General features: G+C 40.4%; 1 protein-coding gene across 1 annotated transcript in view; it reads left to right on the forward strand.

Moving 5' to 3' along the window:
• The first annotated feature begins 1,595 nt into the window (after window positions 1-1,595).
• The window catches only part of ANKRD22 (ankyrin repeat domain 22), a 30,663-nt gene continuing 18,980 nt past the window's right edge, over window positions 1,596-13,278 (forward strand). Inside the window, exon 1 of the mRNA XM_055118677.1 lies at window positions 1,596-1,664. Within this exon, the coding sequence (XP_054974652.1) occupies window positions 1,596-1,664 (69 nt within the window). The remainder of the gene's footprint in view (window positions 1,665-13,278) is intronic.

Genomic DNA, 13,278 nt, shown 5'->3' on the forward strand with positions numbered 1-13,278 from the left:
ATCTAGTCCTGGGAATCTTTCAGAGACACAGGCCTGACAGAAGGAAGGTATAGATGGGAAACTCTAAGAATGAAAACTTGGGACTAGAGCGATATAGAGCGATAGCACAGCGGGTAGGGCATTTGCCTTGCACGTGGCCAACCCGGGTTTGATTCCCAGCATCCCATATGGTCCCCTGAGCACTGCCAGGGGCAATTCCTGAGTGCAGAGCCAGGAGTGACCCCTGTGCATTGCAGGGAGTGACCCAAAAAGCAAAAAAAAAAAAAAAGAAAAACTTGGGTTGGTTGGACTCCCTGACTCAGCACTGTGTAAAAAAGGCTTATTGATGAAAGTACAGGCAATGGTTGGTCGAACTGTAGATACAGAATTTATACTTCTAAAATTGATTTATTTAGTTAGCTGCTTTTTTTTTAATTCTTTCCCTTCCATTTGTTGTCATTATGATGGCTGGGAGCTGTTTACACTTGCTAGTGAGGATCCCCTAGGAGTGACAGTGGGGGTCACTGCCTGTGGTGATGCCAAGATCACACTCAGCTGAAGTGGTGCAACAAAGGATAGAATCTGAAGCCTCACACTCGCAAGGAAGGGTCTCTACATGGAGCTATCCCCAGCCTCAGAATGTGGATACTTCTAAAGCTAACTAAAAGTTGACAGATTTGTTTTTTATTTCCACCATTTTCTAATTGTCAGTTTGATCTGGTCCTTCAGTGGCTGGAGCCACTGTTTGTCAAGGCTGCTTGTCAGTCTTGGTGCTCCGGAGACAGCAGGAGTGACAAGAACTGACCTTGCAGAGGCTGTCACAGGCCCATCGTGCAGGTTTTGTCAGCCAAGATGGAAAAAAATAGAGATTTGATTCCAAACATAAGGGAATGTGATGACAGGATTTTTAACTCTTAAAATTATTATAACCTTAGGGATATTTCAGAAAGTCTTGTAAAAGCAGAAAGGAAATCTTCTCCCTACCCCTCTGGACCTTTATTTTTTTTCCTTGGGAGGGGTAAAGAGTCCAGGGTACACTTGGGGCTACACTCAGCAGTTCTCAGGACTTATTCCTAGCTCTATGATCAGGCATCACTCCTGGTAGTGCTTAAGGGACCATGTGAGGTACCAGCAATCAAACCAGGGTATGTCACATGTAAGGCAGGTGCCTTAACCCGGTTTTATCTCTTCAGTTCTCTAGATTCTCACTGGATTGGCTGAACAAACAAATCAACATCAGACAGATTAGTAGGAGAAAAGAACAAACGTAATTACCTATGAACAGGGAATTGACATTAATTAGATCCTAGAGCTATATGGCAAATAAGAATATATTTTTTTCTAGCTAAGGAATAAGCGAGGGCCCCTGGGTTCATCATTCATGCAATGAAAGATCCAGATGCTCTGTCATTGGATGGTTTTCCTGATTTGTCTGATAGAAATGGCATTTCTGGTTAAATCTCTGAGTAACATCCCCAATTTTCATTCTTCTCAGGAGAGGTCACAGTTCAGGGAGAGGTCGTGACCTTCTGGACTTACAGCATCTTGATTGACCACAACTCAAAATAATCCACAGGCCCAAGTTACACATTATGGGAAGCCTAGTCCTGAACATAATGGCGAGCCCCATCCTCCAGGCTCTGATGGCAGTGGGGGAGATGCGGAAGGAGAAACTGGGAGCTTGGGTAAAATATGTCCCAGTTCTGGAACGTAATCATAAAAGTTGTCTTAAAACTTAAAGATGACATTTAACTGAAAATGCTGTTGTTAAAGGTGATGGATGAAGTAAGTAAGAGATTTAAAGATGATTCCCAGGATTCTGCCCCTCACAAACTTGTGGGTGGCAGTTAAAGGAGATGGAAACACTTAGAAAGAGTCAGAGGATGGACCCAATTTAGAGTTCTTTTAGAAACATACATTAGAGATGCATGGGAGACATCTGGATGAGGGAGGAAGATTAATTTAGGACAGTGGGCCTCACGTGAGGCAGGGATAACACTTTGGGAGTTGTCTATCAGAACTGGTATTTGAAATCATGAAAAAGGGTGAATTCATGTGGAAAAGAATACAGAGTATTGGGAACACCCTGGGTTATTATAAGAAGAAAAGATCTTGGGGCTCAAGCGACAGTATAGAGGGCAGGGGTTTTGCCTGGCATTTGGCTGATGCAGGTTTGATCCCGACATTCCCTCTGGTCCTCTGAGCTTGCCAGGAGTGATTGCTGAGTGCAGAGGCAGGAGCAAATCCTGAGCACTGCCATTTGGGACCCCCTCCATAAAAAGAAGGCAAGGTCTTACTGAAGAAGTAAGGGACTGTTGGAGGATAAGCTCCTGAGCAGTTCAGAAGCTTGAAACATTTGATAAACATGTATGGCCATGATCAAGTGGAGCCTTGTTAAGTTTTTCATAAGTCCTTCCATTTCCAGAAATAAAAACATTGGCAGTTCCAATTTCTGTATATGAAGTTAGCTAATCAATACAAAATGAGAAGGCAGCTGAGTTTGATGCACGGAAAAAATAATATACAATAACTTGTATCCCAGATGAGTCCAAATCAGGAATGTACAATGGTCAAGAAGCAAGCCTTGATCAATTACATCCCTCCACCAGTGCCCATTCTCCTCCACCAATGTTCTCAGTAATCAATCACTGTATGACTGAAATGCAAACATAAAATTTCATAAGTTTGTAGCTGTACTTCATGATGATTCCCTAATAAAAAATTTTTAAAAAAAGAAGCAAGTCTTTGGACTCAGAAAGCCCTGGGCTCAAATATGAGTTTCACTAGTATTAAAGAGAAAGGGAAAGAGAACAGTGCCCTAGCTTATTTTTTCTAAAAAGGAAAAAAATCATTTTATTTGACTTATTGTATAAGATAAACTAAGACTTCATTTGATTAATCTTTTATATATATACTGCAATAATGGATCATTTTTTACTTAAGTTTGTCTTACAATGAATTAAGGAATACTACTCTTATTTTGGTCGTTATTGGCTGTTGAGGGAGTCACACCCATTGGTGCTGGGAGCTACAGAGAAACTCCAGACAGTGGTGTTGGAGACCTAAGCCAGGGCCTTGCACATTCAAAGCTCCTATTCTACCACTGAGACACAGACTTGATCGTTCTCCTGGGTCACTTGGTCGTTTTGTTTTTGTTTTGAAAGGATGGTGTGGATTATTTGAGGCAATATAAGAAGGCATAGAATAGATCTCTTATTTGTAGCCATAAAAAATAGTATAGGTCTGAAGAGATCAGTTTTTTTCAAATGACTATTACATTAAAAATTCTTAATAAAGAGTCCTTCTAGTCTTAGTGTGGCGTGTATATATGTATTCACTTTTAAATTGCCCTACCCTTATTTTACCCTCTGTTATTGTGTTGCAATCACACATTTGGTTGTGGTGTTCAGCAGGCAGGAATTATACATCTGGTTGTGCTCACACCCTCAGCCAGTCATGTACTGTCTGCAGATGACACACCTTAGTTGTGTCAGCAGATACTAGTGTTTTGGACATAAGCTCTGTTATGACACCTCCAGTGATTCCAAACAACAAGCAGAAATGCTCATCTGGTGCTCAGTACATGTGGTTGGCTTAGGGAATTGAGCCCATGGTCCCTACACTTGGAAGGTAGGTACTTCATGCCAGTGACGGGTTTCTGGGCGCAAACCTATTCTTTTTTTTGGTTTGTTTTTTGGGGTCACATCCAGCGATGCTCAGGGGTTACTCCTAACTCATGCACTCAGGAATTACTCCTGACAGCACTTAGGGGACCATATGGGATGCTGGTAATAGAAATCAAACCCGGGTCAGTCATGTGCAAGGCAAACGCCCTCCCCACTATGCTATTGCTCCAGCCCCTACACAAACCTATTCTTAACTGGAAAGTCTTAAAACTAATTTCAAAATTTCGCATGCATGATGTTAAAATTGAAAAGTCTGCCCACCAAGTCAAATAAAATTTGGCCCTGAATTATTAACTAACTCTAAAAAATAATTAAATTAATTGACTTTATATACCCCCATGCTCCAATGGTTCTTGATTACAGTGAAACTTTGCCACTCTGCCACATTGCTGATCCTTTCTGCTCCTAGGCTGTATCAGATAAGCATGCATTTCAAGGCCTGTATGTTTGCTTCCCATTTTGGAGATGGTTCCCTGCAAGTTCCCTGGTCATTCCGTCACTTGAGAAAGATGATAGGTCTCTAATAAAACCTCAGACTCATGAGGATCATTGTCATTCTCTGTGTAGTCTCTTATTGTGCTTTGTTTACCTTCATGGCACTGGAGCATTTCCCGAAAGCATTTAATGTCTGTTTCTCCTCTCTTCTGTCCTTCATTTCAGTGTAAGTTCTCAGAGGGCACTAAAATGGTCTTGCTCCCTTTTATAAACTTGCTGTTGACAGCAATACTTGGCTCAGAGTAGGAGTGGGAGCTAAAACATATTTGTTGAACAGCTGAGTAAGGAAGAGATCCATTTTTCTCATGATGAGGGTGGAAGGATGTGGAAGATGTTATCAAGTTCAATTTTAGACTGTCTTTCCAAAGATTGTACATCTCACCTTATGTTGCAGTGCTCGAATATTCTTGGTTTATTGACAGTGGGAGAGAGAAAAATGGTATCTCCAGGCTAGAGACGTAGCTGAATGGGATGAACTCATCCTTTGCATGGGGTAGCCACTGATCTCTAGCATGGCATAGTCCCTTCACCAGAGCTGTAGCCTCTTGAGCACCACCAGGTGTGGCACCTCTCCCCAAAACAAAAATAGGATTTTTGAAAAAATGTCTAATCCTTTAGAGAAGTTTTCTTCAACTTTTTTACTTTTGCAGAAGGCCCCTGTCCTGCAAACTGATCTATGGATCATGGGTAAGTAACAAGGTGGTAGACCATTGGGTTTCAACCATATTACATATGCAGGCTGGCACTAGTCGGCCAACCAAAGGCTGAGGAACACTGCTTTAAAGTCCCTGATCACACTCTTCATACTTTCATTGTCTAGCTTTAGTAAGTTGATATTTTACAGAAACGAATGACTATCAGGGCAGGCTTTGGCCAGTGGAAAAATATCCTCCTCACACTGGTTAAGATGATCAACTTCTTGGGGCTGGAGCGATAGCACAGTGGGCTGTAGGACTCTGCATCAAATTGCTTTGTGACTTCACAGGTCAAAAAGAGACAATGATCTGGGGCTGGAGCAATAGCATATCAGGTAAGGCGTTTGCCTTGCAAGCAGCCAACCCGGGTTCGATTCCCAACATCCCATATGGTCCCCGAGCACCACCAGGAGTAATTCCTGAGTGCAGAGCCAGGAGGAACCCCTGAGCATTGTCGGGTGTGACCCAAAAAGCAAAAAAAAAAAAAAAAGATGATTGACTTCTACCTCTATCTGCCCTTCCACTAATGGAAGAAGAAAGGACAATGGCAAAGAAAAGAGGTATCATCCCTAGCATTGTGGAGGCATCTGAGGTTGCAGTCAAGGTCAGAATTTTACAGATGTGACTATGCTGTCTGTTCTGAAGTCTCAGGCAGTGGGATTTCACCAGAAGAAAGTTAAGGTTCTGTTTCTGTCATTTGCAAGTGTAAGAAAACGCTGAGTTCCCAGGCCAATAGACAGGGCTGTCTTCTTTTGATTCTCATGCAGATAGGCTGAAGTGACTAAGAACCTGAACTCTGTGTCTAACTTGGGTTCCAGTTCTCACCGTGGTATTTAAAAGATGAAAGTACTTAAGCACTGTGCTGTGCTTCCATTTCGCTGCTGGTGAAATGGAGACATAATAAGATCCTAATGGTTTGTAATGAACTAAAAAAAAGTGAACTAAAAAGTGAAGGTTTTGGCACAGTGTTACATGCATTAAACATTTGTAAATGTTTAGTTGCTTGTATCATTGACTGACATTTTTTATTTTAGTTACTTTTAAAATTTTTTCTTTTGTTTTCTGGGGCCATGCCTGGCCGTGCTGAGAGTTTATTCCTGGTTCTGAACTCAGAGATCACTCCTGGCAGGCTTAGGGTACCATATGTGTTGTCAAGGACCAGATGGCCATGTACAAGGCAAATGTCACACTGTACTATCGCTCTGGTCCCACTCCTCGTTTCGCCTTTTAATTTCTGAGCCACACTGGATAATGCTCAGAGGCCACTTCCATTGGTACTTAAGCATGTGTTGGGCATGTGCTCTGAAAGCCTCATCCCTGGCCCTGTGAGTTTGATAACATTACATAGACTTCATGCTTACAGCATTATAAGTCAACGTATGTTAATATCATTTAGTCATTATGGTGATGTTACTATCATCAGCTTACCATTAATTACTGTATAATTAATGATTTTTATTTAATTTACCTCTTCTTTTTCTTTTTCCTTTCTGGTTAACTATTATTTTGTTCTTGTCATCTAAGAACTTGACATTGTTTGTTGATTTGCTTTGCTTTTCTATCTACCACATATTAGTGAAATTACTCGAACATTTACAGTGGCTTAGTAAAGAAAATTTTAGATTTTTCATTAGAAACCAAATTGAAACTCTTTCTACCTCTCTGACTGCATATACCATAGAACTAGCACGAGGTTTAGTATTTCAGTGTTCAAGCTACATTAGTTTCATACATGGATGGAATTTTGTCTTAACTCCTTTTTGTTCTAGAGAAGTATGCTGCCAATGATTACTGATTTATTTTAGGCTCACTGATATTATGATAAAAAATCAAGTTTTCCAGATAAGTCTTTATCTAGTCTTCGGTTATTAAGTATTAGATTTTTTATGATTTTTAATTTGCTGAATGCTACAGTAAAAACTATAGTGATAGCTTCCTTGATTTAGGTATCAGGGTTACAAACATATGCCTACTGTGCAGAAGACAGTATAATAGATTTTCCAGGTATTTTAAGAATCTATTAAAATGTGTTTTTATTTAAAATGCTTACCAGGGTCACAAGATCAGACATACCTCTCTGCTTCCAATTAATCACCTGTGGGAAATTCTTGACCACAGATGACTTCTAATTGATAACATTTCAATTGTTCTGCCTTTAGAGTCCAATTTACTTTAAGTATATTTCACAGTAATCATCAAAACTTATTTGGCATGAAAATAATATCCCAGCACTAGTGTGTATATTTTTTCCACCTCATGATAACACTAAAATCAAAAGTGTGAAGAATGAAAAGTATTTGCATTGTATGAATGCATAATCATATCATATCAATCTTCAGTGAAAGCATTCTTCCTTTCCAACATGCTTAAGATTACAGTGAGAAGAATTTCAAACAGGATTTGGTGGCTGTTTTAAATGATTTTGCAATTTCAACAGTTGACCTTTGGCATACATCCATAATCCCATTAAGATCCAAAACAAGGAGTTGGGGTTTTCTGTCTTGCAACCTCAGATATCCCTTATCTGTATATATGAGTAAGATTTTTTTACTGCTTAGAGTGTTTATACACCAGAATTGAGGATGGTCATAGGACATCAGTAAGGGTTGATCACAGAAGAAGGAGATGAAGCAGATGGTAGGACAAAATTTATAGAAAAACTTTCCTTAGGAGAGGTAAATGAAAGGGAGCACAACAAGTTGTCTTGAGAACCACATTCTAATGGAAGTTGAGTGGCTGGGATGAGAGAAAATTTCTAAGTAAAAATCAGAAAGTGACTATATATGTGAATGCAAAATCAGATAGAGGTATTTTTTATAGCCATCCTCCCAGTGGTGGTCAGGAGCTTGAGGTGTGGTCAGAGGTTCAGTATTTGGACCAATAATATGATTCTTGTGGACCAATAATAGGCTCTCAGACCTTAGGCTGCTAGATAGTGCTGGGAATCAAATTCTAGGTTTTGTATAAGCACTGCACTTGCTCTCTACTCTTTCTTTTTTCTTTCTTTCATTTTTTTTTTTTTTTGCTTTTTGGCACACCCGGTAATGCACAGGGGTTACTCCTGGCTCTGCTCTCAGGAATTACCCCTGGCTGTGCTCAGGGGACCATCTGGGATGCTGGGAATCAAACCCGGGTTGGCCACGTGTAAGGCAAACTCCCTACCCACTGTGCTATCACTCCAGCCCCCGCTCTCTATTCTTTAAAGCTATCTCTGTAAGCTTCCACCCCACACCCCCAAATAATTTTTCCGAGTATGTGTAAGACCCCCCAAAATGTTTGTAAGCACATAATTGAAAGCACATATCAACTAACATATGCAGGAAGAAAGACAACTTAAATGAAAATTTATAGCACTAATTGTAGATTATTTCCATATAATGCATGAAATATCACTGATATTTTTTAGTTTTCTGTGCCACATAAATTAGTTATGGCGGTTTCATAGCTTCACTCATATCCTGGTTTCCTTGCAGTATATTAGCTTTGATGAATGCTGGGTGACAGTGCTTTTTATGAAGAGACATTATTGCTGCATAATATGACAAAGAATGTGATCAGTACTAATGTGCCCATGTGTGTGTGTTCTTGGTTTCAGTCATCTCTGTATTCCTCAGAGTCTCACACTGAGACTGGTGAATAGTGGGAGGACAAAGTTTTTCAAGATGAATTGAAAAAAATAATTAAGGGTTGCATAAGGAACTTTTGTGCAATAAGTCAGAACTTTTATGGCTTATTGCATATGGTGGTATATGGTTGAAAGGAAGGTGGGGTTATAACTTGCAGTCACTGTAGACTAAAATACTGGTTCTTGAGTCAAACAGAATATGAATTTCTGTCCTGCTTTTTGCTGTTTGTTATGAATTCTGAGCCTCAGTTTCCTATGTGCCATATGGGAAAATATTCTCCTTTCTCTAAGGTTGCTATAAGGATCTATATAGCTGACATAGGGAAAAAGTTCACTAAATAGCAGATATTATGGCTTTTACATTTTTAACAGTTATCATTCCTCAGAAAAAAAGACAAATATAGCTGTTAAATACAAAAATACCTTTGAATCCATTGAATTTTTCAAGGTATTGGTTACTGAATATTCAAATCCTGGGCTATCCCCTAGCCCATCTCTTGTGCAGGTTGAGGAAGCAGATCAGAGAAATCTTGGATTACTCCCTAGAGGTGGTGTGTTGGCTATGGTGCTGGCTAGAGCCAACTTGAACAGTTTTACTGTGAGACTCAACCTTGCCCAAGTTCAAGATATGGAACCTCTCTGAGGTATCTCGAGGTTAGCCAAATGGGAATATTTGCACCACTGAAACTGAACTCCACAGAAGATTTTCCCCTCTTTCTTTTGAAGAACCAGATGTTACCTATTTTGAGCCCACTACGTTTCTGTGGACTGGAGCAACAGCACAGCAGGTAGGGCGTTTGCCTTGCATGTGGCAAACCCGGGTTCGATTCCTCCATCCCTCCCAGAGAGCCCGGCAAGCTACCCAGAGTATCCGGCCCGCATGGCAGAGCCTGGCAAGCTACCCATGATGTATTCGATGTGCCAAGAACAGTAACAACAAATCTCACAATGGAGACGTTACTGGTGCCCAATTGAGCAAATTGATAAACAGATAAACATCGGGACGACAGTGCTACAGTGTTTCTGTTTTATTAGTCTGACATAGTAGGGGGATATCTATGCTCTGACTTCTGAAATTTAGCTTTTGGGATCCACTTTATCTCCACTTTTTCCCTCTCTGTCAGGGAATGTTTTCTTGCCTCTCCTGGTCTATTAACTGTGACTTCTGAGTTTGCAAGTCTCCTGTATAATAGAAACTCTCAGAAGCCTTCTTGGAAGTGAAAGCATCAACATATTCTTTTTTTTTGTTCTCAACACCTGTTTATTCTTTTTTTTTAAAATTATTTTATTGATTCACCATGTGGAAAGTTACAAAGCTTTCAGGCTTAAGTCTCAGTTATACAATGCTCAAACACCTATCCCTTCACCAGTGCACATATTCCACCACCAAGAATCACGATATACCTCCCCCCTCCCCCCCACCTCCCCAGCCCCCCATATTCTTAAGGAGACATAGGCAAGAGGATAGAAAACACAGACCCAGGTTTAGTAAAGCCTGCTGATGAGCTAGCTTTTATTTCCAGTGTTTTCTCCTGTAGCCTTTAGTCACAGCAACCTATTAGTGGGGCCTTTGCACTTGCTAGTGAGTACAGGGGTGGTTTCTTTCTATACCAAATCATGTATCAGTCTATGTCACCTCTTCTGAAATCTTTCCCTAATCGCTCAGCCTAGACGGACTGCCCATTGTTCAGGCATACTTATCATATTACTATTAGACAACCCTTTTATCTTTCAAATTGTATCATGTGGACCAGGGAATTGACCCAAAGGGCTAGAATATGATCTTCGCATGTGAGACCCCTGGGCTTATTCCTGGCACCTTTTGCCCCCACCCAAGACCTCTAGTAGTAGTTTTCCCTGAGCACTGCAAAAGCCCACGTTTATTATGTGCAGTAGTCTCCAGGCCCAGCCTGTGGTTCATGTACAAGAAACTGCCTTGATTTGTTTTTAGTTTTGTTTTGTTTTGGGGGCCACAACAGGATGTGTTCAGGGATTATTCCTGGTTCTGCATTCAGGAATCACTCCTGGCAGGGATCAAGGAACCGTGTGGGATGTACCTGGGTCAGCTGTGTGCAAGGCAACCGCCTTAGCACTGTTCTATTCCTCTGGCTTAAGAAACCTTGATTTTTCCTGACAAAAGCAGGACTAAACAGTATCTCAAGCTTTTCACAAGTGAGTTAAATAGAATCTCTTTTCTGGACTGTAGCATCCCTGGGGCCAGACTTCCCTAGCAATGATCACTGAGTACAGGGACAGAAATCACTTGTCACACACTGATGATCTCTGGCCTGGCTGGGGGAATGAGACTGGGGCAGGAATTGAGGTTTAGGGAAAAAAAAAAAAAACCCACATCCTGTAATATCAGGTCAATATATCAGTTTCATGATTTTTCAATTCTAAGCTTTAGAGCAGTATAAAAATGAGAATCAAAATATTGTGGCTTGTCAATTGCACAAAAATCTTGTGGCATAGAATGGGAGCAAACTGTGCCATTTAGAGTTTCTGTTGAGTCTGATCATAGTGAGGGTGTGAACCATTGCAGAGGTCAAAGAAACAAATTCCCAGAAGGAAAGCAAAGCCATAACGAAACTGCAGCTTTTATACTCAGGACAGTCAAAATTCTGGAGATTGAGAAATTTGGACCAACGTTCTGTGCATTTTTGTCCTTTCACGTGGACTAGCCTTATAAATAACCAAGATCTAGTGCTTGAGGTTTAGTTCTGTCCCATTTTAATTCCACTTTCTCCTGGATAGCATAAGACACACCTAGCATGTTGATGAATAAGTTAGTTTATGTATTATTTAATATAATCATGTTTTGTACTGCTCTGAGTATAACAGATGTCAGGGCAAAAAAATGACACAATATTATTTTAAATTATTTTTAAACTTAATAATATTAAACTACTTAATGATATGAAAATATCTGAACTGTTTATCCTATTATAAATGTCTCTCAAAAGCACAGCTTTGTCCCCACTGTTCACTATTATTTTCTTAAGTGTAATAGAGCTTTAATTCCAGTAGAATGCCATGCGGAAATCAGACTGGGATTCTGAGGACTGGATAAATTACTTAACCATCTCCAGGCTTAAGTTCTTCCCATTGAAAATGTTCCATAACAATTTCAGAGGAGGATTGCTTCTTTTTGAAGCAAAATGATTCTGGCAAAAAAAAAAAAAAACCCAAAACCCTGTGTACTTTAAACAAAGGTAGTCTCATGAAATGAGAGATAATTTCCTAACTCTTCAAATTAAGAAATCTTAAGGAATGATGATTAACACCTATTGGGGCTTTTGATGTGTACATTAATCCACGCCTTTCTTTCTAAAGACTGGTTTCTTCACATCCTGTGATTTTTTTCCCCCAGTTACTCAGCAAATTTCTTCTTTAAGTAAAACAAGAGAGGTGCAAGGTAGTTTTTAAGAAGTTGTCTTAGGTCCTGCTGAAGGGAACTCCCAGCAGAATATGAGGAATAATAGCTGTGAGGAAGGAATCAAGGCAGGGAAACATTTATTTTTTCTATTCAATTTCCCTCTCGCCGGTCTAGTCCATGTTCCTCATTATCTTTACTGAAATCCCCTGTGGCCACTGTGTCTGTCTGCTTTTTACGCACCAATGCTGTCTAATGGCCACAGCTCAATCTCTTCCTTAGAATCTTTGCTTACACTGGCATTTTGCTTGGCTGCTCTGGAGCACTCAAAGATCACTCGTGGTAGCGCTCAGGGACCACGCATGGTGCCAGCTGTCAAACTGGGTTTGACCACATACAAGGCAAGCCCCTTAACCTTTGGGGTATCTCTTTGGTCCTTCCTTTTTATTTTCCTTATTCACTTTCCTTTTCTTTTCCTTTGTTTTGGGGCCACACCCAGTGGTGCTCAGAGCTTACTCCTGGCTCTGTCTCCAGAAATCAAATACTTGTCAGTGCTCAGGGGATCTTAAACCGTGCCAGGAACTAAACCTGGGTTGGCTGTGTGCGAAGCAAGTGCCCTACCTATTGTACTGTCTCTTTGGCTCTTCCTTCTCACTTTTCCCTGTCACACTTAAGTATTTGTTTCCACCTTTTTTTTTTTTTTTGGTTACTGATACACAATGTCCCCCTCCTCTCTGTTTCCCAGGACCATCGCCAGTGACCTCAATAAGCACAAGCCTTTGGCTGACCACTGTCTGTGTTCCAAATGCCACCCAATCTGGTGGCTATTGGCTCATCTTGGACAAAGTCCTACCTAAGGACAAAGTGCCTCTGTCCGTTTAGAGCGTCTGAACTGGTTGTTTTCCCACTGGGTTACAGGTGCTGAGTCTGCTCCAGTGTTTTGCTGTTTCATTTTCTCTTTCTCTCTTAAAATCACATTCTTTATTCTCTTCCTGATTACTGACATGTTCTTTTGGTTCTGAATTCCATGGTAAAGAACCTTATCTTCCTTACTGCAATGAACAGACTTGTTCTAAAACCTTTGCTCACCTTGTTCTCATCACGCTTTTTTGAAAAGAAGTTTGTTGAACCAAGTCATAAATCTTCATGGAAAGCTCGGTTCTCTCTAGCTTCATTATAAATCTCAAGATGCTTCAGGAACTTCTGTATTTCATTAAATGTATAGAAACTTTTCATTATGACTTTTTCCAGTCTCCCCCATCTGAGTTAGAACCTTTTCTACCCCATATTATTCTTTAAAAATTGTTTTTTCCCTCATCTTACTCTGGTCTGCTCCAGAGTTAACTCGTACATTCATCTAAACATTCACTGTATCACTGTCTCCCCGTTGCTCATAGATTTGCTCCAGAGGGCACCAATAACGTC

The sequence above is a fragment of the Sorex araneus genome, chromosome 11, assembly GCF_027595985.1.
Source record: "Sorex araneus isolate mSorAra2 chromosome 11, mSorAra2.pri, whole genome shotgun sequence".
Taxonomy (NCBI): domain Eukaryota; kingdom Metazoa; phylum Chordata; class Mammalia; order Eulipotyphla; family Soricidae; genus Sorex; species Sorex araneus.